The sequence below is a fragment of the Fusarium verticillioides genome, chromosome 11 (assembly GCF_000149555.1).
Source record: "Fusarium verticillioides 7600 chromosome 11, whole genome shotgun sequence".
Classification (NCBI taxonomy): domain Eukaryota; kingdom Fungi; phylum Ascomycota; class Sordariomycetes; order Hypocreales; family Nectriaceae; genus Fusarium; species Fusarium verticillioides.
The window spans coordinates 472,508-497,091 of NC_031685.1; the positions used below are offsets into that span (position 1 = coordinate 472,508).

The 24,584-nt window shown below is 48.3% G+C and overlaps 11 protein-coding genes across 12 annotated transcripts; 4 read left to right on the top strand and 7 right to left on the bottom strand.

Annotated features, from left to right (window-relative positions):
* Positions 1 to 167: 167 nt before the first annotated feature.
* On the bottom strand, positions 168 to 2,187 carry FVEG_13002 (hypothetical protein; the record flags this gene model as incomplete). The annotated part of the gene is made up of 1 exon (XM_018902386.1): positions 168 to 2,187. The coding sequence occupies exon 1, from the start codon at positions 2,124 to 2,126 to the stop codon at positions 168 to 170; it is 1,959 nt and encodes a 652-aa protein (XP_018761098.1). The 5' UTR covers positions 2,127 to 2,187.
* A 356-nt stretch (positions 2,188 to 2,543) lies between these two features.
* On the bottom strand, positions 2,544 to 2,993 carry FVEG_17420 (hypothetical protein; the record flags this gene model as incomplete). Its single annotated transcript, XM_018906661.1, has 1 exon — positions 2,544 to 2,993. One exon carries the CDS (start codon positions 2,991 to 2,993, stop codon positions 2,544 to 2,546), a length of 450 nt encoding a protein of 149 aa, XP_018761099.1.
* Positions 2,994 to 3,020: 27 nt separating this feature from the next.
* FVEG_13003 (hypothetical protein) lies at positions 3,021 to 4,260 on the bottom strand (the record flags this gene model as incomplete). The annotated part of the gene is made up of 3 exons (XM_018902387.1): positions 3,021 to 3,993; positions 4,081 to 4,125; positions 4,184 to 4,260. 3 exons carry the CDS (start codon positions 4,258 to 4,260, stop codon positions 3,021 to 3,023), a joined length of 1,095 nt encoding a protein of 364 aa, XP_018761100.1.
* A 1,027-nt stretch (positions 4,261 to 5,287) lies between these two features.
* On the top strand, positions 5,288 to 5,761 carry FVEG_13004 (hypothetical protein; the record flags this gene model as incomplete). The annotated part of the gene is made up of 1 exon (XM_018902388.1): positions 5,288 to 5,761. One exon carries the CDS (start codon positions 5,288 to 5,290, stop codon positions 5,759 to 5,761), a length of 474 nt encoding a protein of 157 aa, XP_018761101.1.
* Positions 5,762 to 6,318: 557 nt separating this feature from the next.
* FVEG_13005 (glutathione reductase) lies at positions 6,319 to 7,761 on the bottom strand (the record flags this gene model as incomplete). Its single annotated transcript, XM_018902389.1, has 2 exons — positions 6,319 to 7,564; positions 7,613 to 7,761. 2 exons carry the CDS (start codon positions 7,759 to 7,761, stop codon positions 6,319 to 6,321), a joined length of 1,395 nt encoding a protein of 464 aa, XP_018761102.1.
* Positions 7,762 to 8,661: 900 nt separating this feature from the next.
* On the top strand, positions 8,662 to 9,121 carry FVEG_13006 (hypothetical protein). Its single transcript, XM_018902390.1, has one exon. It carries the CDS (start codon positions 8,714 to 8,716, stop codon positions 9,086 to 9,088), a length of 375 nt encoding a protein of 124 aa, XP_018761103.1. The 5' UTR covers positions 8,662 to 8,713; the 3' UTR covers positions 9,089 to 9,121.
* A 344-nt stretch (positions 9,122 to 9,465) lies between these two features.
* On the top strand, positions 9,466 to 11,050 carry FVEG_13007 (CMGC/SRPK protein kinase). The gene is made up of 3 exons (XM_018902391.1): positions 9,466 to 9,724; positions 9,774 to 10,330; positions 10,387 to 11,050. The coding sequence occupies exons 1-3, from the start codon at positions 9,507 to 9,509 to the stop codon at positions 10,974 to 10,976; spliced, it is 1,365 nt and encodes a 454-aa protein (XP_018761104.1). The 5' UTR covers positions 9,466 to 9,506; the 3' UTR covers positions 10,977 to 11,050.
* An 8-nt stretch (positions 11,051 to 11,058) lies between these two features.
* Positions 11,059 to 14,406, bottom strand: FVEG_13008 (hypothetical protein; the record flags this gene model as incomplete). The annotated part of the gene is made up of 4 exons (XM_018902392.1): positions 11,059 to 12,224; positions 12,270 to 13,576; positions 13,624 to 14,057; positions 14,101 to 14,406. 4 exons carry the CDS (start codon positions 14,404 to 14,406, stop codon positions 11,059 to 11,061), a joined length of 3,213 nt encoding a protein of 1,070 aa, XP_018761105.1.
* A 410-nt stretch (positions 14,407 to 14,816) lies between these two features.
* On the bottom strand, positions 14,817 to 18,567 carry FVEG_17421 (hypothetical protein). 2 transcript variants are annotated; one of them, XM_018906663.1, is made up of 2 exons: positions 16,071 to 18,567; positions 14,830 to 15,998 (listed from the first exon to the last, which is right to left on the bottom strand). In XM_018906663.1, the coding sequence occupies exons 1-2, from the start codon at positions 18,458 to 18,460 to the stop codon at positions 15,074 to 15,076; spliced, it is 3,315 nt and encodes a 1,104-aa protein (XP_018761107.1). In that variant the 5' UTR covers positions 18,461 to 18,567; the 3' UTR covers positions 14,830 to 15,073. The 2 variants fall into 2 exon arrangements, with proteins under 2 accessions (XP_018761106.1, XP_018761107.1); XM_018906662.1 differs by having other exon boundaries at positions 14,817 to 18,567.
* Positions 18,568 to 19,203: 636 nt separating this feature from the next.
* Positions 19,204 to 21,126, bottom strand: FVEG_13009 (MFS transporter, AGZA family, xanthine/uracil permease; the record flags this gene model as incomplete). Its single annotated transcript, XM_018902393.1, has 4 exons — positions 19,204 to 20,562; positions 20,617 to 20,668; positions 20,718 to 20,986; positions 21,046 to 21,126. 4 exons carry the CDS (start codon positions 21,124 to 21,126, stop codon positions 19,204 to 19,206), a joined length of 1,761 nt encoding a protein of 586 aa, XP_018761108.1.
* Positions 21,127 to 22,047: 921 nt separating this feature from the next.
* Positions 22,048 to 24,584, top strand: FVEG_13010 (hypothetical protein; the record flags this gene model as incomplete). The annotated part of the gene is made up of 5 exons (XM_018902394.1): positions 22,048 to 22,279; positions 22,327 to 23,442; positions 23,521 to 23,595; positions 23,654 to 24,349; positions 24,406 to 24,584. The coding sequence occupies 5 exons, from the start codon at positions 22,048 to 22,050 to the stop codon at positions 24,582 to 24,584; spliced, it is 2,298 nt and encodes a 765-aa protein (XP_018761109.1).

Below are 24,584 nucleotides of genomic sequence, written 5' to 3' on the forward strand. Positions count from 1 at the left end.
TTTCCCGTACGCCCTATACTTTCGACTGAACTTTTGTATCGTTCGCTTGAAGACGTGCAAAACCGTGCCGTTGACCTGGCGCACCTATGGCATAGCAATTTAAATTTCGATCGAAGGATTAGAATTGTGTCTTCATTCATAATGGGCTAATTGAAAGTAGATATTCTTTAGAGCTCTGCTATCCGAATATCAAGAACATGTCCTTTTAAAAGGTCCCTGATATCCTTGAAGACATACTCGATAGGAGTCACATACCCATATCCGTGGTTGTATGAGTTGTTATTTTGGTGTCCCCCAATCATAAGACCAACAATACCTGCTCTTTTATCAAAAACAACAGACCCTGAATCCCCCGGAGCACAGAATCCACGCTCACTCCCATAGGTGTAGCGACGTGGTTCAAAAGCCATCTCCTCTGTTGGCGAGGGATTCATATATTGGTCGTCTCTTATAGTGACAAGGTTGTTTGTGCAAAGAAGGGATCCAGCCGTCGGCCCGCTACTTGTTCCGATTTTATAAACATCGAATGTGCTGTTTGACCAGGCAAGGTCACGCAATGCCTCAATGGAACGAGTTTGCTCTTGAAGCTGCATTCCTAAGGTCATAAAAGGAATCCCTGAATACATAGAAATGGCCCATTCTTCCAGTCCCGGAAGACGATCATGCCATGGTCGGTCGACCTCGATCAGCGCCCAGTCCATTCTTCTGCCTACGAGCCTTCGCCTGAAACCAGATGCGGCATACAATCTTCCGAGGGCCTGCTTATTAGTCTTGAAGAAGTCGGTCTTTTGTTTCCTTTCATCTCTTAAAGCCGCTATTATCTCCCTAAATTTTTGAAGTTGTTTTTCCTTTTTAGGTCGATCCATTTTCTCCCAAACCTCGATGCAATCCATAAGACCAGCGACCTCTTGGTCAATATGGTGAATGTTAAAATGATGCTTTAATCGAGAGGGGCTCTCAAAGGTTGCAGGCTTAGCCGGCGAATTTGGTGTATACCCAACTGAGTCGACCGTCCAGAGGTCGCTGTTGGCTGTTGGGGGTGCAACCTTAGAATCTGCACCATTTGGCGTCACGGTGAAGCCATCAAAGGCAGGGCGGACCGCTTGGTAAGATGTAAGAATGAAGGTCCGCCAAGTCGGTTCAGGGTCACAAGTTTTTAGCTGCACGAAACAGCCAATAGTGCCATTTGTGGGACTCAGTCGCTCCCCATCGCTCCGCTTGATATAACATGCAGCGCTGAAGTCGTCTCCAATATGAACGGTCGAGTAATACCTCCCTCCAATGCGCTTCTTCAGCCTGTTGCCACGATACCATTGTTCGCTTGTGAGGCTGGTAAGGTTGTCAAAATCACCAACCATGCCCTCGTTATGCTCGATATGGACTTGGACATCGGTCCATTCGACCGCATCAAGGAGCTTCTTGACCTCTCTGACCACTTCATGCCATTGGGTCTCATCAGACTCATGGCTAACCGAAATATATACAGTAGGTGGGTCGTTCTCAAGAATATCGTCGTTCGTCCCGTATTTCTGGAGAGAGAGGCAGGTGATGTGGCCTTGAGTTGCTCTGAGCGACTGTAAGCGGTTGAAAATAGTACTACTCAAGCATTCCCAGGCACTTTGAAAGACAGGATCGTCGATATTGGTGTAGTATGTTCTCTTCACTAGTTCGAGGGCCATTATTTCCACATGAATGTCGGTTTCCCCGAACGAGCAGACCCTTGACAGATCAGCCAAAAACATAGCCATTTCCTGTGCAGCTGTCTCCCAATCACGTTGCTTCTCAGCTGACCATGGTGCAAGTATGAGAATGGTTGGTTGAGCAGTGCTAGGTTTCTCGGGCACTCCGCGCATTTCCATTTGAGGATCACAGTGGTCTTCCTCATCTTCAAATTGCAGCCCATACTTCTTGATGATTGAGTTGGCTTCGTGTTCAATGTCGCGACGCACTTGCTCGATGCTCGCGGGCAATTTCCTTGCTGAGGTTATGAGAGGCAGACGATGAAGTTCGGGCCATGCGACCCGTTTGAAACCGGAAATGACACGCGGCCGCTCCATTTCGCAGGAGATTTTGGGCGAGATCGAGTTAGTTGTAGTGAGGATGAGGGGCAGCATGGTATGAGTCATCGTTGAGAGTTGTGGCTGAAACTTGAAAAATCAGCAGAGGAAATTTAGAGTCTTCGTGAGCAAAAGGGTCTGCGAATGTTTGAATGGAAGAAAAGGTGCGCCCGGGGGAGATGGCGATTTTATGCTTGTAGGATTTGAGTTGGGAAAGTCGCGAAAGTTAACTCTTTAATAAATGAGGCGCTGCTCCGTACAGTCATCAGGCGTGATAAGCTTAAACTGTTAAGTAGAGTTTTCTATTAATCTTCTATCCCTCACCAGAAAGATGTGCGGATTTCTAATTAGAGTTGAGTGGTTTACTACTTCATGCCTTTTGGTTCATACACAGGAACAGAAACCTGCCGGCAACTCCACGTGGAGTTCAGATTTAGCCATGACAATATTATTGTCCCACGTCACTTCCTCTAATGTGCGAATCTATCAAGGCCAAGTAAGGTTTGCTTTTCGGAGTTCCAAGGTACCATCAGCAGATGGCTTCATGCATTCCACAGCAATCACATCCTTTTTTAGGGCCACTCTCAGACTGGGCAGCCTAACTCGACACTCTACCGGAACGAACTCCAATCCACTACAGCGCTCTTCCTCGATGCTCACCATCCACTCGGCAACTTTTGCCGCCTGCAAACTGTGCCAGATCCCATTAATGCAAGGCCACTCCTGGAGTATAGCGATAGCCTCCCTGCGCACAAAGTAGTTCCGGCAACGAGTAGCTGTGAAGAACAGAGCCATTATCAGTCCCATGCCATATTGTAATCTCGGACCATCCGAGTCTCGAAGTTCCTGGTCCTTCTTGAGTACATAACGTGCAAAATGGGAAATCCTTTGGAATTGAGCTGTGAAATCGTCGAAGATGGCTTCTGTGTCTGACATGCTCGTGGCAATCAATATTTCGCATTTTCAAGCACATATTCGGACTTGGAGAACTCCGAGATACTCTCGGCCAACATTGTTCCGGCATGCTTCGAGAAACATAGGTTCGTATGCCTTGCCCCATTGATCCATCAATCCCTGGAGGTGCTGATTTTGCTGTACAAGAGAGTCCCGATGAGCCGAATCAGTTTTGCGCTGGGCGGATATCTTGGCATGTCGTAGAATGGAAACAGCAAGTTTAGTTACAGCTGCGAAGGCTTCGTTGAAGGCAGTAAACTGATCCGGCAGATCTAAAACAATTTCCTCGGGGCTCAGGTCATTGGGATGCTCCGACGTTGGGGTCATAGCGAGAAATGACAATATTTGTAGCTCGAGTCGCCGCAAAGTCAGTCCCACGTCGAGCTCAATACCAGTAAGGCTATTAGTCGCTTCCCGTTTCTCATCTTCGCCGAGACGCTTCAAGATGTTGAATCCATTATAGACCTGCTGCGTCGCAGTCTCCCAGTCCCCATGGAAACTTTCAAAGCATGAAAAGAGGAGGCTTGCTACAAGCGCAAGCCTCATCTGAGGTTGTCCACCAGACAGATCATTGCGCAGCGATACAATAGCTTGCCTCTGTTGTACCAAAGCAAAGCTATAATGCTCATCGTTCAGATTCACCGTATGAGAGCTGGACGATAATGCAGATTTGTACAAGGCGCTGAGGGCTATAATTGCGTGTTTTATCCCTGGATGGTGATGGCATTGTTGCGGTATGAGCCGCGTCCAGAAGGGGGCTTCAAAATAACCACTCAAATCGAAGGCCAGCTTCTCGTGGAATATTCGAAAATACCGGGCTTCTACCTCATCGCAGCAAAGAGAATCTGAAGGGTGGGATATAAGCTGCAATTGATGTCGAGGTTTGATAGGAATGGGGTCCCTGTCGCGATCTTTAACCTTGGATGCTGCATCTTGTGGTCGAGGCAGCTGGTACTCGCAGAAAGATCCATATTCTTCACATCTGTAGAGAAAATGTAAGTAGTTGGCCCGTCAAGCACACTACACTTTGAGGCCCGTCACTCCAACAAGTGACTCCCTAACTGCGTACCGATCACATTTTGGATTTGTCTCATCACATTTGACACGCCGACTCCTAGCATATGGATTAGCGTCCCCTGTTCAACTAGTCTGGAAACAGCAGCAGGCCTTACTTGCAGGCAGTACATCCTGTACGAGCTTTTGGTCTGCTCGCGCGCCGTTTCTTTTTGTTGCGTATGGCGTCTTCCATCAAGGTACTAGCAGCTGCTCAAAAGCGCCTATGTATGCTAGCCTGGCCTGGCCGTCTCTGCTCGTACTTGAGCTGTGAAAATGGGGCTCAGCGGCGCTATGTTTTAGACGTTCCTTGGCATAAGGAAGTGGTTATTTGAACGGAAAGGGCGGGAAATGGCAAGCATTGATTTGTTTGCACAGTATTGTTGCAGCCTAGCTGTGATGGTGGAGGCGGGGTAATTTGTTTGTCGCACTATATTCTGACATGGATATTCGTAGGTCCGGATACGCCGTCGCAAATTGCCCAAGACCAATGTCTAAATCACTATGAGAAAGCAGTATCGGCAACGGCCGTACTTGATTAACAATGCGAATTACAGTGCTCTGCGAATGACGAGATGTGATTGGGTAAAGGTCAACAATGGATCCAAACATGCATTTAAGACTTATACGCTCTCTAGATTGGCAACCTGAGATCTGTATCATGTACTCAGAATGGTCGTCTGAAGTCTTGCCTGAATGAAACAATGTTTTCTCTTCACTGTAGATACCAAGTGGTTCTTTTCACCAAGTGCGTAGATCTGACTCCGTCTCGAGTAGCAAGGTATGGTGGGTTCTACGTCGGATCATGCCGCTCATGCGCAGAGGCCAGGGCTTGGGGAGGCTGAGTCGAAGCTAATTATCGACTCAGAGTCCGAGTTGGGGATTCGACGGCTAATGCCATTGGGACAATGGAAGTGGCCTTATTGATCTTCAGCCTTGGTAAGGAGCTTTCCGCATTGGAAGTTCTGTAACTATTCAGATAAGAACTAGATTTATTCACTGGCGCTATATCAGCCTTCACTATAGATTTTAGTGAATGTCTCTTTTCACAATAGGCTCGGGTGATTCCTGAATACTGATAATTTGATCGATCAAGTCTGTATAATTACAGATTTAAAAAGGACAGCAATTCCCTGCATGAATCTTCCTTTTTTTTTCTCAGCATCACAACATCTCAAGCCAACAATACATCTGAATCTCGAAACATCTTCAAGCTCGCAACAATGGCCAAGTTCAACAGCCCCGTCCATTCACTCGTCCAGGCCCTTGCAGCCTTACCATTCTTTTCAGCCATGGCAGCCGCAACTGCACCTCTCAGCAACACACAGCTGATCCCTGCCAACACCATCACAGCCTGTTACGACACTGATGCCAACTCCTTGCTCCTCTATGCCTCCGGCACACACGTCGACATCACCAAAGACATTGCCTTTGTCCAGAAGCCCCTCGATGGCGGGCTTCTCTTTGACCTCCAAGGTCAAGTTGGGCCCGTCACTAATGGGCAGTCCTACTACGAAATCACGGATAATTTCGACATTGACCTTCCCAACATGGTCTATCCATCTGACACGGTGGTTGTCAATACTGAGAACCACAAACAATGGGTTATTGATATTTTGTACAGCGACGACGGCTGTGCCAGCATGGGCTCTGCTCTTGGCAGCCACCAGCGAAAGGCTAGACGTTACTCAAACTAGCAAGGGGGGGAATGAAAGCTGCTCTAAAGTATGAGTTACTTATATATTATTAGTTCTATTAATGAATGACTGATAACTCATGTTCTGTTTCAGTATCTCTATTTTATACTATAAGGACAACTCTTGCACCTGGCTTTGATGATTTGAGCCATATTCATCAACTCGACTATAATGAGCTTTGAGCTTAGTTGCTTGCATTAAAAACACCCAGCGAAAATACGACAGCCGGCCGGAAGAGCGCGGACGAGCTGGAGCGACTTCCCCAGGAGGCTAGCTAAAGGCAGGTTATCAATTGCTGCAGGTTCACTAGCCAATCGCCCTCGTATAAATCAGCCAATCACTCTCGTATAAACCCACCAATCGCTTTCGTATTTAAAGAATTCAACAAGGTCATACGCTGGCACGTGTGTTGCCAATAAACAAAGCTTGGTTAGAATATTATTGCCTTCAACAGCTGTAGAGGGAAAGTTATTGTTTCAGATGCTCATTCATCCCATGCAGTTTTAATCTATTCAACTTCATTATATATTCAAATCGTATACCATTTGGATGGCTATCTACTTAAGGGTGACTAGCTCCTCTGCACTAGTTGGATGAGTCGCAACGCAGCTATCAAAATCCTTCTTCGTAGCCCCCATCTTAATCGCCACCCCAAATCCTTGCAATATCTCCGCACTCCCCAAGCCCAAGATATGCAGTCCCACGATCTTCTCCTCCTCCCCCTGGCAAATGAGCTTATACTTTGAAGGCCCCTTATCCTCCATTATGGCATAATAAGTCGCCGTGAAGGAGGACTTGTAGACCTTGATATTATCCTTCCCGTATTCCTTCTCGGCCTCTTCTTCCGTGAGGCCAATAGTGCCAACTTCAGGATGGGCAAAGACGACAGAGGGAATTAGGTCATAGTCTAGCTTGCTTGTGTTGAACTTTTCACCGCCGAAGAGCCGATCGCTCAGCTTGCGGCCGGCGGCGATTGCGACTGGAGTAAGCTCGATTTTGCCGACTACATCGCCGAGGGAATACATGTTCTCCACGTTGGTGTTCTGGTACTCGTCTGTGATGATCTGACCCCTCTCGTTCTGCTTGACACCCACGACGTCTAGACCAAGACCTTGCACTTCTGGCGTTCGGCCGATGGCCCAAATCAGAGTATCCAGGTCCTCGAGCTTGCCTTGACCAGTTGAGTCAGAGTAGTGTAGAGTAAGCTTTCTTGTTTTGGTGACGTTCTCAACCTTGCTTTCCTTGTGAATGCGTATGCCTACTCGCTCGTACTCTGAAAGGATGCCATCTTGAATCATCTCGTCAAAGGTTCGTAGAAGCTTTTCATGCCTAATGAAAACATGGGTCTCTGTTCCCAATGCATTGAGCATTCCTGCAAACTCTACAGCGATATAGCCGGCTCCAACAATTGCTACCTTCTTAGGTTGATGGTCGAGCTCAAAGAAGCCATCGCTATTGATGCCATGTTCGGCTCCGGGAATTCCCTGAGGAACTGCAGGATGTCCACCAGTCGCAAGCAGGATCTTCTTCGCGTTGACTTTGATCTCGGTACCATAATCGAGCTTTATCATGGACTCGTTCTTGCCTACAAGGCGTGCTCGGCCGTGGATGTATTCAACACCGTCCTTCTCGAGGTTGCGCTCGTGTATATTGTTCAGTTTCTTAATGATTGCATCTCGCTTTTCCTTGAAGCTCGCCCAATCGAAAGCCGCCCTCTGTTCGACCGAGAAGCCGTAGGCCTTGGCGTCACGCATACTCTGTGCGAGATTTGCTGCGTTCCAGGTGATTTTCTTTGGAATACATCTGTGACGGCCAGCATTGGAGTACACTCTTAAGAAGGGGCAGAATTACCCAACGTTGACACAGGTTCCTCCTAATCGTTTTGCCTCTACTACAATGACCTTTGCACCATACTGTCCACTCGCTCTCTTAGCCGAGGCAAGACCTCCACTGCCACCTCCAATTACCAAGAAGTCGCAGTACTTTGTTAAAGTCGCCATATCTACAGATACTCGAAAGAGTCATAAAGTAAAGTGAGGAAGAAAAAGCCGGACGTTGTGACGTGAGTCTGAGTCGTCACCTTGTTTGTACTAGTCATGGATTATGACCTTTACCAGATTGGGTAGATCTGTTGACTGAGCAAATACGATTGAGGCCCTCAGTTTATAACAACGAAGGGAGAGGTTTATAAACAGGTATGTATCCAAATATAAGTATTACAAATACAGTACAGCGAAAGTTTTGCTCTTATCTGTATTAGGAAATTCGGTAATTTGGAATCTTCAGCAAATGACTGCGAACGCCGAGCACAACAGTTTTCTCACCTTTATACGCCGCATCTGATAAGTCGAGAGTAGTGACGTGCTCCCGAACACCACCTAAAGTCACATGTTCCTCGTTGGTTAATGTGGGTGGCTATGCAGTCATGGTTACTGATAAATGATAAGCAGAGCTGACCAATGCTGACCAAGTCTTGCCTTTTGGCCGTGTGATCCGAGTTCGACTGAGTGCCAACAGAATTTGTCAACATTAAAGCAAAAGCCCATCTGACCAGAGGGTACATAATCCAATGCGACCTGGTCTATAAGTCTTGAACAACTGCTCATCTCGTTATCTCCACTCATAACTACACAACAAAGCACTTCACAATGACCACTCATACGCCTGTTGAGGAATTCAATGCCTTACTCTCAGAGTCCTCAGTTCTTTTCGTCGTTTGTAAGTTAAACTTCTACTCATACTATGCATCCCTATATCCCCTTTGCCCTGCCATCCTACGATGCTGTCATTCTATCTTCCCACTTAAGCTAAGACTTGACAGTTTACCGCGGCCACTAGTGTCCCTTCTGCCGAGCCTATCTGCAGACCCTCCAAGGACTGTCCCCTTCCATATCCTCACTCGGCGGTAAAACCCTAATCGTGACCGCCGAACCGGCTTCTTTCCTCCCTGAAATGCGCAAGCTGACCGGGTATTCCGGCGACGCTATCGTTGACACTGAAAACACACTCGTGGAATTGGTCAAAGAAAGGTATGACCTGGAGATAGCGGTGAGCGAGAGGAAGGGCTATGAGAATGGGATGGCGCAGCCAGGGATTTTGGTCCTGCGAGGGGGCAAAGGAGGAGACGTGACAGGACAAGGGGGAGTGGTATTGGAGAAGTGGGCAATTGTTCCAAGTGCGATGAATATTGGAGGGGCGAGTGATAGGCCGGACTTGGAGCAGGTCTGGGATAACGTTAGGGCAAAGATTGAAGGGAAAGGGGTCGTGCATAAGAGCTATAAGACGACAGGTCTACTGGGGATGTTGTGGGGCAAGATCTTTGGCTGATGTGAATAGGTAGAAATAGGAAAGCAGGAGAGTAAATTAGTTAGTATACTAAGTAGCTAAATGAATGAACTTAATTAGACTAGGATTACACCAAGCTATCTAATATTGAGTATGTTGATTTAGTAAGAGGGCATCGTGAACGTTGAACCTATTTGACCTTGTCCGACATTCCTTATCATAACATCACAGTCACGAGTACTGTCCTGTACTTGGTGAGGAATCGTTGGCTGAATTACATATACTTCCATTGCGATTAGCCTGCGAGCACAAGGCATGAAGTGTACGGAAGCGATTGGCTAGTGAATACGCAAGCGATTGGCTGGTTAGTAGAGACCCCACTTCAATGCATGTCAACCAACATCCTTCAACCTTTGTGAGAACTCTTACGCACGTCATCTATGTCCCGTATCGCCGCAATATGTCTTCTCACCCTCCAGCGCCGCCTAGCGAGCCCCCTTGGGAAGATGAGGACTTCCGGTTCGCGACGAATGGCACTGCTTGTGAATGGGGTGAAGCATACCATCCGGGCGGTTATCACCCCATTCATCTCGGTGATGTGATGCAAGAACGATACCGCATCATCCGCAAACTGGGATGGGGCCATTTCTCCACCGTCTGGCTCGCTGTCGACATGCAGTATGTCCTTATCACATGAATCTTTCAACTTACTGACACTGTTCACTAGGATGAACCGCTATGTGTCTTTGAAGATCACTCTTGCAGCTCAGAAAAGCGACACAGGCAAAGAGGTCTCTCTCTATAGATCTCACCTCCACGATGAGTCCCCATTTCTCGTAGTCCTTCATGACACGATCAGGATCAAGGGTCCCAACGGAGAACATGATGGCCTTGCTTTTGAGACCATGGGTCCGAACTTGACAACTCTTCTCAAGATTAGACCAGAGTTTCAGATTGGTGAGCCTTGGGAAAGAAGGTTTACAACTTCCTTTGCAAAGGTTGCGCTACGGGACATTATCCAGGCGTTGCACTTCCTTCACGAACACGGCGTTGTTCACAGCGATTTACACCCAGGCAACATCCTCACTTGTGTAGAGCAGCCAGAGGTTACTCCGGAGACAGAGATGAACTTGAAGCAGTCTGAGAATGATGCTCAGCCGCTCAAACGTAAAGATGGGAAGAACGATCTTTGGGCCCCATCATATCTTCTTGAACCTCGGCCTTTGAATGATCACTTCTCATATGACCTTCAACCCCTTGTGAAGCTCAGTGACTTGGGCGGTGGTGAGTCCTCTACCTCTACTGGTCTAATATAAAGGAATTTCCTCTGACTTTGACAGCATTCACTGAAGAAGACCCCATAATGGGTGCTAAGGCTATCACCCCGGTTGCCCTGAGAGCCCCAGAGACGATTCTTGACGAACGTCTGAGCAAAGGTATCGACATATGGGCCTTTGGCTGTCTGGTTTTTGAGATGATCATTGGCCGATCTCTGTTCATCGCAATCCAATCTCTTGAGGGAGAGGACTATGATGAGACTTCTAATGACGAGCATCTCATTCAGATCAGCGAGGTTATTGGACCGCTACCCCAACCACTACTCGAGAAATGGCGGCGAGCAGATCAGTATTTTGATACAAGCGGTAAGAGGCTGGAGGTTAAGCCTCAAGAAGACGACTATGTGAGCGGCGATGAGGATATGGAGTTAGTAGATGGGACAGACGAGGAAAGTGATGGTCCTCCGCTCGCATATCTTGGTCGCTTTCTCTCTCTCGAGGATCAGTTTATGGCGGAAAGGCCAGGCGATATTGATGAGGCGGAAGCGAAGGAGATCATAGCGCTGTTGCGCTGGGTATTCCAATATGACCCGGCTGATCGGCCGTCAACCAGTGATCTGATCGACCATCCTTGGCTTCGTTCAGCTACATAGATAATCGCACGCAGACCATAGTATAGTCAAAATGAATTTTAGATTACATGTACTACTCAAAGCCTATAGCATCTGTAAGTTATTACTCTTTGTCGAAAGTTCCTCCAACGATTCCTGGCGTGCTCACGAACGAGGTACCGTTATACTTGCCCATCTCATCCCGTCCGAGCAAGAAACTCTCAGGTGGGCCAAGATAAGACTGTCTGACACCACCAAGATCAACCACAATCTTCTGAATCAAAATATTCGGCAGAAGTGCCCAGATTCTCAGCTTATAGGCTCCCTCCTTAGGAACATTGAAAGCCGTAGTGGTGTAGTTTCCGTACAAACCCCAAACAGCGTTACCAACGGCGTAACCCCAACCATCAGGCATGTTAGTTCCCTTGTTGGGACCAATGGGTGTGACGATCTTGGGGGAGGGTTGCTCCTTATCTGCTGGGAAGAGGGTGATGCCGTACTGCAGAGGGTTGCGGTCGCCGAGGTAGTTGGCGCCTGGGGACATGAAGACTGTCACGTTGACGGCTGAGTTGTTGCTGAAGAGATACATGTCGTACTCCAGAGCTGGACCCTCGCCGATCTTGAGCTTCTCGGTGTTGAGGGGATACAAGCCCATGCCAGCGAGAGTACGACCGTAGTTCTTGATGGTGTGATACTCGAGAGAGGAGTTGTCAGAATTACCCTCGTGAATCTTCTGATAGTGTGATGCTTCGATGGAAACATGTCCATCAGACTCAACGAATCCCTCTTTGAAGCTATCAGGAACCTCTCTGTTGATGACCGTCACAACCAGCTTTGGCTCTTCACCAGCATACTTCTCAAAGCCACGGCAATCACTCGTGATATTGATCATAACTTGTGTCGTGTTAGGTGCCTGGGGAGCATTGTCCCAGTCAACCGTGATGTAAACACGGCTATCAGTACCGTTATCACCACCGACTGTACCGTTGTACTGCGACAGCTGGACAAAGTCCTCCCATGGTGCTGCGCGCCAGTTGCAGCCCTTGTTTCCACGGTGAAATACATCGAAGTATCGGGACTGGGCGCCGTGGGGTTCCAGAGGAGGGAGTTCAAGGCTGTTGGAGGACAAGGAGTGCCAGCGGCTGTCGCCCTGGATAGTGGCGTTGGAACCCTCGACGCCAACGCCGTATTGGCCGCCGAGTGATGGCCAGACATCTTGGACGAAGCGGAGATCGGGGAGGGTGTTTCTCATTGGCTGTTGCCAGTATCCATCATAGCCAAGGTGGGTTTCTTAATATGTCAGTGTTATTCAGATCAAAAGAGTGAGAAACTTACGATCGAGCATGTGTGCCCACTTGCCATCAAGAACCTCATTCCATCGCTGAGTCAGGTTCGAATCCTTGTACATCAAATCCACAGACTTCCAGATAACATCATTAGCAGAGTTACGTTTCTGCCCCGCATACAACTGGTTCCTAGCGCCGTAGATCTGAATCTTATTCACGATCTCACCACCAAGAACAGGATGTAGCAGCATCTCGAAGAAAGCGGGCTGATACTCTGGATCAAGCTTGTCGTAAACAGCCTGAGTATCCTCCTTCAAAGTAGCCCACTGCTCAAGGATAGCCTCGGCTTCGTGGTAGTTGATCACGGAGTAGACTTGAGGCTCGAGCAGCTCGAACTTACGGCGGGCAGCGTACATTCCATAGCGCGTCATGATGCTCGTGATGGCTTCGACGTGTTCACTGCCGAACTCGCGCTCGACCCAGGCTTCAACCCACTTTGTTGTACCCTCCTTCTCCCACTTCTCGACGTCATATGCAAGGTCCATGAAGTGGCTGATGGGAATCTCCTTTGGCTTGAGATCACCGACGTTGACGATCCAAATGCGACGTGCGTTTCGGTGGTAGGCGAGAGTCATCTGCTCGGTGGTCTTTTCAAGTTGAATGGTGTTGATCCACTTGTAGTTTCTGGGATCACCGACGTAGTCGAAGTGGTAGTAGACACCAGCACCGCCAGAGCGGTCTGTCTCGTTCGCGAGAGGTAGACGGCGGATGTTGCCCCAGTTGTCATCAGCCCAGAGAAGGGTGATGTCCTCGGGAACGACAAGACCGCGCTCTTGGTAAGACTGGACCTCCTTGTAGAGACACCACAGAGATGGAACGTCAGTCAGGTTCTTGACCTTGAGTCCTTCCTTCAGAATCTCTCGCTGATTGTCAACAAGAGTCTCCAGCATCTCAACAATCCCGTCAATGCCGAGATCGCCTTCAATAGCTGTGTCGCCAGTTCCTCGCATGGCCATAGTCCAAAGACTGTTTCTAGCATATGGCTTGGCGCGAGAAACACCATAACGGAAGTACTCGTCGATGGTCTCGTTGTTGGTCTTGTACTGCCACTCACCCTCGTAGAACGTTCGGAACTCGTTCTGTGCTCGCATCATGGGCTCAGTGTGAGATCCACCGAGAACAATCTCGTAAGCGTCGAGAAGTGGCTGGTTGAGGGGATCATCGATGTAGACCATGCTACCCCAGACAGTGGGCCAGAGGTAGTTGGCTCGAAGACGGAGCAGTAGTTCCGAGACGAGGGCGTAAAACTCGTGGTTGTAGGGAGCCTTGTTGTTCCAGGTTGGGTCCCAACGTGAACTACGCGTGTCAATGGCAATTCTTTTGTGTGAACGTAAAGTACTTACCCGACCCAGCTGGAAAGACCGGGCTGCTCATCGTTGAGGAAGATACCACGGTACTTTACTGATGGAGACTTCTGAACTTTGGGCTTGGCGAGCACAAAGATCTCATCTCGCTTGCGGATTGGAACATCTGCCCACCAGTACCAAGGACTCACACCGATCTGCTCGCTGATGTCATAAATACCGTAGATTGTACCTCTGGGGTCACTTCCGGCAATGACCAGGGCTTCGGCAGTGCCCTTGATGGGATCTTTGACGAGCTGGCTGACGAAAGACTCCCACTTGCCTTTGATCTTGCTAACGTCGAGTGAACCATCTTTGATGAGCTTGTCGATGAGCTCAGAGTGGCCAATTGTACCAACGATGATCTTGGTGTTGCCAGCGTTGGGGTCTGAGTAGTTTGGTCCTGAGAAGTGCTGTTCATCAAGAGTGCGGTACTACATTCTTAGCAGACGTTTCTGAAGGTTAGAAAGTACTCACATGTGTGTTGTTCTTGACATCCACAGGCTTAAACTTGTACTTGGCCGGTGATGCCTTCTTCTTGCCGTTGCTCAGAGTGAAGTTCGTGCCTGTAACACGGCCAAAGTCGACCGCGAGATCACCAGCAGCGCGAATGACGCCCCAGTACTCATCCTTAGAGACACGAATCTGGCCAGATCCAGCATCTCCACCAACAAGTTGAAAAGCATCATCTGACTTGTTGAACGCGACAATGGACTGTTGACCGAGACCTGCTACCGCCGGCAGCAGGCCCAGCAACGATAGGTACACCTGCGAGACCTTCATAGCTAAAGAACCCTTGAAGCTGACACCTCAAAACGCTGTGAGCTAAATAATTTGCATCTTATACACAGGCACCGGGTAAATTGAGAGATCAACATTCGAGAAATTCACGTTTAGGCACTATCGTGGTTCATGTAAGTGGGACATTTTGGTCCACGAGATAGGGTATGATCATCGTAGCGTTGCATTGTGCCCCGCAAAACCAGGTTCATTAGCCACAAGCCCGGCTGTTGTCGAGGTCACTCTGGGGGACGAACCAATTGGAAATAGGCATGCAATTTAACCATGGAGATCAGGCCAGGCCCCGGTTGACAGCAGCAGAACGTCTTGTCCCGAGTGCTAAATAGGTTAAGGTAATAACCCCGCTGCTGGGCGGGAGGTTATTATTTGTGGAATTATAATAATGCACGAGTTGGGGTGATGTCATGGGCATTAATAAGATCGAATGGTAGGCAGATCATGCTTATATTTGACTTTTCTAGCTGTCGGGATGAAATTAAGGTCCAAGCCATGTTTCATTCACGGCTCATAACGAACGGCGCATGTCACTTCCCTGTCACGACTGTCTCCATGAACGACTCAGGAACAGCGACTCAGATTGTTAACAGCATCCAAAGCCTCGTTGTCTTTCAGCATAAATAATTCGGAATCCATTAATCTGAGCAAGCGTTCAAATGATAATAATTTCCTTATACATGTCCTTCTTCGCTTTAGATCCGCGCAAGAGGTATGTTTTGATGCAGCTCATATGCCACTCTGATTTCCATATATACTGCTCCACAGCCTTCCACGACTCAGTCTCCTGTCTCCAGCCTTGTACTGAAGGCCCGCCACAGTTGTATAGCTGACCATTGGCAAGCAGTTCCTCCAAATTTCTGTCATCGGATTGCGTTGGTTGAGGAGTGGTCTCAGTGTCGTCGAATAGAAAAGCAAAGACCCTTTCTGGAAGCCTTCGTCGCCAAATTTCTGAGTGGACGAGCTCAGATAGTGTCGGCTTTCTGTAAAATGCCGGAGGCCGCGTATGTGAAAGAAGTGATGCTCGCTTAGACCATTCCAAAACCACTTCCTGTGTTTTCGGCACGATAAGCACCTCTTCACTCTTCATTTTACGCAAGGGCCTCTGCCCTTCATTGTCATAGATACTTTTTTCATCAAGTAGCGAATGTGGCCGATCATCGAATACTTCCGATGGTATTTCTCGAGCCTGCTCCTCAAACGATCCCTGTGTGAGCCAGTCAAGGAACATGGTCCATAGTTGCCTAGTTTCGTCGTGAGTCAGACGCCGTTTTTGAGCAACATAGTAGGCCTTTTTGATACTGCGATCAAACCTCCAGAAAAAACAGCGTGCAAGCTGAGCGCCAATTGTATCATGTCGGATGGAGAAAGAGCCTGATCTAGAAAAAAGAAACATCCAGAGGAGTTCGAACTGTTCGCGGTATATGAGTGCGAAGATCTCATCGAGGGATGATTCGCTGCTGGGTGAGGAGGATAGCGCAGTTAGGTGGTGATCAAAGTTATCGTCTAGCCAAGCATGCGCTTCTTCAAGCTGGGCTCTGGTTTCGAACCCTCCTTCCCAAATCAAAGGTATGTCCCTTCTTAATCCGTGTGTTAGTATATCATAGCTTGGTGACATTGGCTTGGATAGCCAATGCAGGAAAATGTCCCACTTCTCTACTTTGAAGTCGTGCCAATTCGACCCTAGATTATAGGATCTTAAACCCCTCTCATGATCTATTACATCTTGCAGCAAGTGCTCTTGTGATAACCTCTGTAGCTGCCGGAGACCTTTCTCAAGCCCTAGCTGAAGGGAAAGAGCAATATGGCTCTTCTGATCCGTAATCAGATGAAGAGGGGGTAATGGAATATTCCTGGAAACACAATCCACAAGCAATCGGTTTTCAGTGTATTGATCGCGAGTTTCTCCTTTGGTGGACATTCCTCCAATCCAACAGGAAGACACTGGAAGCCACATCGACTGTCCTGGTGGATATTGGGTAGTGTCTCGCAACGGTTCCAGGCTACTATAGCCTGGAAGCAATTTTCTGATCAAGGCCTTATGTGCTTGATGATCCACAAATATTTTTTCGTCTTGTTGCTGCCATAGCTTATAGATTTTCTTCCGTTGACGCTTGAAAAATTCCTTTAATAGTTGTTTTTCTCCACTGTAACTGCTCAGAATCTCTTGCGCTTCTTTAGCCATATTACGTATCTTTTGCAGGGATTGGGCTTTTCTAATAACTCTCTTAAGAAAGAGTCGAGTTTCTAGTTTCTTCTGCTTTCGAAGAGCGAACCAACAGACCTGGGTATTCGTCCAAGTAGTGGACTCCGACCAGGGTTGTTTTTGCCCTAGTGAGAAGAGCCAAGCCCAGTCCAGAAGATATCTGATGGTGTCAAGCTCCTGCTCATCGTTCCATGAACTCGAGTATTTGCAAAGTCCTATAAACCTGTAGACATTGGGGTCGGCTTTCTTCCGAAGGATTAGACAGAATGTATCTTGAGAAAGGCGGAAGATACTGTCAGTGGGTTCGCATATCTGCAGGACCTCAGGGGCTACTGAGACCTCAAAACATCCAGCCTCCACAGTGACCATCCCATCGGTGACTGACTGGAACCCATGGGAAAGGTATGGGGCCATTATGTCGATCTCATCGGCCAGAATGCACAAAGAGCCGGTTTTGCCATGGACCCGAAATCTTCCATCATCTTCTGACCGAAGCGGGAATAAATGAGAGGGGAAACTACTTTTCCAATCAGGTCGGTACGACCGTTGACTCTTTTCACTCCAATCAGGAACCCATGATGGGAGGCCAGGCATCGAGCGGCCATGGGTCGCCATATCAAGTAATTGTGCTACCACTTTCCAGCTCTCATCCCTCACAAGGGTGGATGCCAATCCTGTGTACACAGCTTGAGGTGATAGCGTGTAGTCTGGCTCTACCGGTTTCTTCCAGAGCCCAAGTAAAGCAAAGATCTTATCCCTTGGATCAGAAGCGTTGCAGTTCCGCGTATCCTCTAGCAGGGTCAAGAACTCAAGACTATCATCGATCTTCTGGGGGGACCCAAAATGCCGCATCCATCTCCTACTAGACAAGCGCTGTAGGTTTCCGTGGAAAAATTCCCAATGCATGGCTTGACGACCATACAAAACAAGCGCCTGTTTCGCAGACCCGATCTCTTGTACCACCCATATACGCGAGAAATACGGGTTACCACTAAGAGTCTGGGGATCATCCGTGATTTCCGAGCCGCTCCCAGTATCATCCATCCCTAGGTATATCAGAACGCGGCTGGCAGTTGAGTATATACGTCTCATCATGCCGACTTGATGAGTCCTTTCAGAAATGTTTGACTGGTTGATACAGATTGCATCAACCCAGAGACATCTATCTCGGTCATCAAATCGACAGTTTTGCAAGGCATCATAGCAGTTTTCAGTGATTGGAAGTGACTCCCAACGCTTTCTGATAAATATGGCGTGGCTCTTTTCTCTTCTCCCATTTCCTTTGGCCCAGGTATATGAAACGGCTTCATATGGTGGAGCATTTTCCCTTCCATCTGATCCTCTCGTTTCTGGCTCTTTTGACTCTCCGTCTCGAACCCGAAGGCTCACAGCTTCAAAGTCTCCGTGCAAGCAATCTCCAAACCGCCCTTTGTGCAATCGTAGAATACGTATCTTTGTACCATCAAGAGGCTCATATGAGGTCTTGCTTACTTGCGAAGATGGAGTCTGAGCTGTCTTGATAACGGAAGAGCAAGAACTGCGTTTGTCTGTTTCGTTGTCGCACCATTCTTGGTCAACCAGTGAGGCCAGAGACTTGTGCAACGAGCCATCAGGGTCTTCGGAGTAAGCATGGTTCTGATATGACATCGATGGCGGCCACTTCAATTGCATAGTAGACCGCCTGCCCGCTGATGGAATTTGAAGTTCATCGTTGTGTTTGTTGTCTGTTCGGTGAGATGGGCAAATTTCTCCACAGTTCATACATGCCGGAACATTAATTCCAGGAAAGACGGCGATGTCGGGCTTTGTACACTGTGCTGTATGCCAGTTATCCATATCAGATATGCACTGTGGCGCTGTAAAGCGAGTCTGTCGAGAAGCACGATGAGCGTTGGAGCGAATTGCGACTACAAATAATTTTGTTGTTTGATGGAGAAACGGCAATTATTGTAGCTACGAAAGGTACGCATTCATGAGGAGGGAATTGTGAAATTGGACACAGCCCCAGCTCAGCCATTTGCGATCAGTCGATTTTGCGCAGTAATTACAGTAAGTAAGCAGCCAATATTGCGCCTCCGATCTGCATCAGACGTATCGTGGGCACATATTATTGGCCAAATGGTTGAAAATCGAAACCACTTAGCCTATTACAGATGAGCCTGCGCTGCACCAACAAAGCCTTTATCGGCATCGTCCAATCCGGGTATTTTGTGTAACAACTTTCGGGCAATTGTGATGTGGTGGTCAGAGTTCGTAGGAATGGTTTTGAATTTTATTCAGATGAAATGAAGAAGTCATTAGGTTCAGCTGAGGCATGGAAGGGAACAAGATCTTTCTGAGGGCTGTCATTAACTACTTGCCACAGTTTCTGGTGAAACCAGTTGTCTGGGCTGGAGCATTGCCTCGAGCGAAGGAGTCTGTTGATGTTGCAATGATGCAGCCAAAATTTGGGTGGATGCGGTAGCGCTATCATTTCCATGTATCTGTAGGACATAACATAACTATATAAAAAGTACCATCTTCCCAAGTGAACGAACCAGCTTCGGCCCCGCAGGTCGAGTTACGATATATGTCCCGGCTTATCGCTTATCATTTCCAGAGTAAATCTCGGTTACTACGTGAGGTAAAGGCTCACCAGGCTTGACCCAGTCAGTATTGTGTCCGATACGGCTCATCTCATGAGAATTGACACCTACATTGCCATCAATGGTCTCATCCGCATAGGGGCGCCAAAAGTCCTTCTTGCCCTGGAACAAACGTGTAAGCCACCCTGGTAGGATGCCTCCAGGAATACGCCATGTCCAAGGGTCTTTATCCTTCTTATTAGTTGCAGTCAGCTTGCCCATAGAAGCTGTCTCCACAGCCCATACAAGAACTTGGATAACGATGTAACTGCAAATACCAGCAATGAGGCCATCGGCAATTGAAAATGTAAAGGGCATGATAGCGATAGTCAAGAACGCTGGGACAGCGTCACCCATATATCGCCAATTAATATTGACGACGGCTTGCATCATCATAGAGCCGATTAGAATCAAGACACAGCCTGTTGCCCAAGAAGGTATAGAGGCAAAGATGGGTGCAAAGAATAACGAGACAAAGAAGCAAAAGCCAGTCATCATAGCTGTGATTCCTGTTCGCCCTCCTTCACCAATACCAGCTCCACTCTCGATGAAGGCTGTCACAGGCGATGTACCGAAGACAGCCCCTATAGTGATACTGAGGGAATCAACGAGATATGCTGTAGCAGATCCTTCGAAATCCTGAGTTTTCTCATCTATGAGATTAGAGAATCTAGCCATTGAGTAAAGGGTGCCTGTGCAGTCAAGAATATCAACGTAGAGGAACGTGATAAGGGCGCGCCCAAATTGTCCACTATATGCACTGATATCCCACTTTTGCACAGCTAGAATTCTGGTAATAGGATGAAAGTCCACAACCTTTTTGAAAAAGTTGAAAGAGTCATCGCCGACCGGGGTATAAGGGAAGGCTGTGATAGAGGTACCGCGGGGCCAAGAACAGATAGACACAAGAATAATGCCTATGAGAATAGCACCCTTGACGCGGAACATGGTTAGAACAACCGTCAGGATACCACCGCAGAAGATAGCAAGCCAAAGAGTCGGGTTCTGCATCTTGTGCGAGCCAGGACAGGTGCCGTCCTCCAATTTATCCGCAGGAGAACAGCCAGCCAACTCGACAGGGGTTGATACAGCGCCAGTAATCAAACCTATGCCTTCACTGTATGTCAGGCCGATAAGTGTCAAGAAGAGACCGATACCAGCACCGGTAGCCAGCTTGATCGAACGCGGGATAGCTCGAGCAAGCCATTGTCGAAGACCGAGAATTGTGAGGCCGAAAAAGATGAGGCCCTCGACAAAGATGGCCGTCATGGCCACTTCATAAGGGACAGGTCCAGAGCCATGGAAGCCGACGACCTACGTAGAATCCACGTTAGAAATTATACAGGACGCCAAAGTAGGAATACGTACATCGTAAGCGAGATAAGCGTTCAAGCCCATTCCGCAGCTGATACCGACGGGCCTGTGCACAAAGTTAGCAGCCAATTATCGAGCTACCTATCGAGACTAACATGTTTGCGAGGGCACCAAGGAAGAAGGTGGCTAGAGCAGAGATAGCGGCAGTGGCCGTGACCAGATCACGCTTGACCTCATTCTTGCAAAGGAGATAGTCCGAGTTGGCGGCACAGATAGGGTCATCGGGAGTCGAGTCGCAGACACAAGTGCCTCCACTGTCAGCGACAATGCTGGAATTAACAGCCAAGATATATGCCATTGCGAAGAAGGATATGATGCCTGCTCGGATCTCAGTCGTGAATCGGGAACCAGGTCGCTCGCGGGGCTAAAGCCTTGGGTCAGTGCGATTCTCTTTGCAATACTTCTTTGGTGGCGTTGGCTCACATGGCCAGATCCCTCCAATTGAAACCAGTGGCCTACGCGACTGTTGGCCACGCCATCGTTGATTCGACCAATCCACCCCATGATGGTGAAGCTCGAGAGCAGAAACGACGCGATGCAATGGGAGAAGAAAAACAAAAGATTAGGTGAGGAAAAGGAAAGGTGAACAGAACGGGCCCGACTGAGACCTAAGAAGATTCCGTCAGCAGTGATTTATAAATAAGAGGCAACTGAAGACAGACAGCAAAGAGACAAGGGGCGGATGACCTTCGGTGGATCAATCCAAACAGGAAGGATATCCTTCTAGCGCATTTGAAACCTCTAGAACCTTTCCCGCGTAGCAACAGACAGTGTTGGGAGGGCGGGAGGTTGGCGCGGAGGTAGCATGCATTAGTTTGACTCTTGGAACGGCCAAGCGCACGGATTATGGGAACTATTTAGGGAGGTCACGTCGGCTTGGCGTTAACTAATCGCGGGCTATGATAACGCAAAGTGAAGGGTATCCTATTTGGCTAATAGCAACACCGGGAGGTTGAGTTTAGTGGCGGTTTCAACAAGTCTCAGCTCTGCCTGGGAGTCGAGATGTGCTGGGTAACTGGCCACAAGGTCTTAATTCTGGCAGCTAAGCTCATTTTTAGGCTTCATTTTAATGTAGTGGCGGGCAATCTGGTTGGTTCGGTTACGAGGAATGTGCAAATCCGGGCCATTGAACCGAAAAAAGGCTTATCTGGAAATTATCCCACCCTCCTTCAGATCCCTGTCTGTCGCAATTATTCTTCAACATATTGAAATAACTCCCCTTATCCTAGCCTTGAAACGGAGGGGGCTTGTTCGTTAATTATTATCTTCGTATACGGGGTTCACAGGATAAGACCGGGTCGAGTTGGCGATTTCATTGCGTATACATGCCCAGCAAGTCTCATCCTGCCCTTTGCAGTCTTTTGTCTATACTCTGCGAAACAGCTTTATCGCTGCTACTTTTCCTGTGTTCTTATCGCTGCCAAAATGGCGACTCCATCTGATCACGTGTTACTCCGTCCTTTCAACGATGTGACAAAATGGGCCAAGCTTGCGCTTTCGCAGGCCAGTGGGCAAGACTACCAACAGACGTCACTCAACCAATCTTCCCAGTCTCTATTGAGAGAAGGAGAACGAGCTTTGCGACGCCTGGTACCTTTACTTACGGTTTCGTCTCCTCAATTGACTGAATTCCTGAGATATCTGACTTTACGCCATGGTAAGGACCAGCACCCAAGTCACAGCGGAACGCTGACAGGCGAGTAGAAGATGTCATTTGTCAAGTTCGATCGATTGACATCTTGCTCTACGATTTTGAGGATTTTATTGAGCCGCAGACGTTTGATAAGGCCAAGTTTGACGAGCTACAGGCTGCGACGAAGGAGTTGGCTATTACTCTTGTAGAAGAGATTACACGGTTTACAACAAAGTCGGCTCTGGAATCATCACCGGCCCCCTCAAAATTTCCACCTCTTCCGCCTCTTCCACAACTTACTAGTCCCTCCGATGTGGCTAGATCCGGCTCTCAAATGTCCATGCGGCCTGGGAGATCGGGCTCCAGTCTTGGTATACATCAGCAACGACCGTCCTTTGTCGGTGGTTCTGAACAGCGCGATAGATCTCACTCTGGGGGACGTGCTTTGAGAAATGCTGATTATTCTACGACACGGTCACCAATTTCGCCAAGCGGGCTCGCTTCCCCAGTCTCCTTGCCTCTGTCAAGCAAATACGCGACTCCAGAGCAAGACGGCCAAGCCTACCGCTATATCCAGGCTCACCGACGACAAGACAGTGATTCAGGTGCGATTTCAAACAGTTTGCAAGGTCTAGATATTGGAGCTATAACTCCTCCAGGCTCAATTGCATTGTCCCCCAAGTCAACAGGCTACCAGAACGTAATCGACCAAAACACTAGAGGCTCCTTCGGTTATAATCATCAGGATACTCCTCCACCATCCGTGACTACTGAGCCAGTTTCGCAGCCGGATTGGCCTACGGTCATTGACCAACAATCAGCTGCTGTCCCACGCCCTGTATCTGTAACAGCCTCCCAATGTACTAGCCCAGAATACCGGAATTCTGGGTCCTACAAACCATCTGCAGCGTTTCCTGAGCATCAACAATTGTCCATCATCACACAAGGGTTAGCGCCATCCATACGATCAGACGGAAGCGGCGCTTCAGGTTCCAAAGCAGTATCAACATCTTCTAGCTCTATGAGGAAGGATTCTGTCTCTGTGAAAAGCGTTCACTCTCAACAGACCTATGAGATCGGGTCAGACAGCTCTCTAGCCCTAATGGGTGGGCTATGTAAAGGAGCTCGAGCTTTTGCCTCTGGAGGTCCCGGACAGGCCATCAAAAGGATTGGAGGCGGTTCGGACGGTGCAATAAGACCCAGAGAGTATTCCCAAGAAATGTTGTTTGGGCAAATGCTGGATAATCCAACTGAGACGTTGACAGAACCAACTGCACAGTGTCTTCATTGTGAGTACAAGACTCCCTACTCCCATTTGCGCCAGGACATGGATCAAGATCGTAAGTCGTTCAATCAACCACAATCGCTGTGAAAACCAAAGCTCAAAGGCAATTTTAGCATTGGCCAGCCAGCAAACGAGAGGGATTCTTCACCGTCCGCGCTTCCTATTTAAATCCCATATTGCAGTCCGAAACGTCAACTCGGTGTACTTTGGCTGTCTCTTTTGTGACAAGACCAAGTCTACTCTCCAGGAAGACGACGCTACCGTTTTTCAGTCAATCGATCTCCTCTTTCGGCACATTTCTCGGCATACTCATCCCTTGCCGCATGTTTCAGGTGTGGAAGTAGTCTACGAAAATAGCGATATAAACTCACGAGGGCGCCAAGACTGCGATTTATATTTCCCAAACTCTACCATGACTGCTCTGAACGGCATGTTCAGAGCAAACGACTCAGCCCGACTCGCATCGTTACCCGTCGCCCGGGCCTTGAAAGACCATATCAGACGAAGCAATGAGAAGCCGCAAGCAAGACCTGATACAACCTCGGAGATTCTACAGTTCGTTTCAGGGGCGAGGATAATCGGCGTCGAGTTCCCGGAGAAGTGGGACGGGAAGTGGTGCCAGGGCTGGCACGACGGGGTATTCGGAACATTTCCAAGTAAATTGATCAGCCTGGATATGCCACGGCATGTCAAGATCGCTTCCTTACCGAACACGCCACGAACTGGGGTAGCAAGGTGGAAATTTGAGAAGCAAAGGCAGCCTGGCTGGCTGGCTCTCAAGAAAGGCGATATTATCTACAACCTTGCTTGTGGGTTTCTCTTTTATCAGCAACTTGACCAAGATTGACACTGACACTATCTACAGGGGAGGATCCGCATGCATGGTTCTGGAGTGGTTCGAATTCCAAGAGAGAGTATGGGATATTTCCTAGGTCTCATATCTTGATAGAGTCTATAAAAGACGGGTCGCTCAGTCATGAGGATCAAAGACATCGTCTAAAAGAAAAGACGCGCTTTGGTGGCTTGTTTACTAAGTATAAGTGA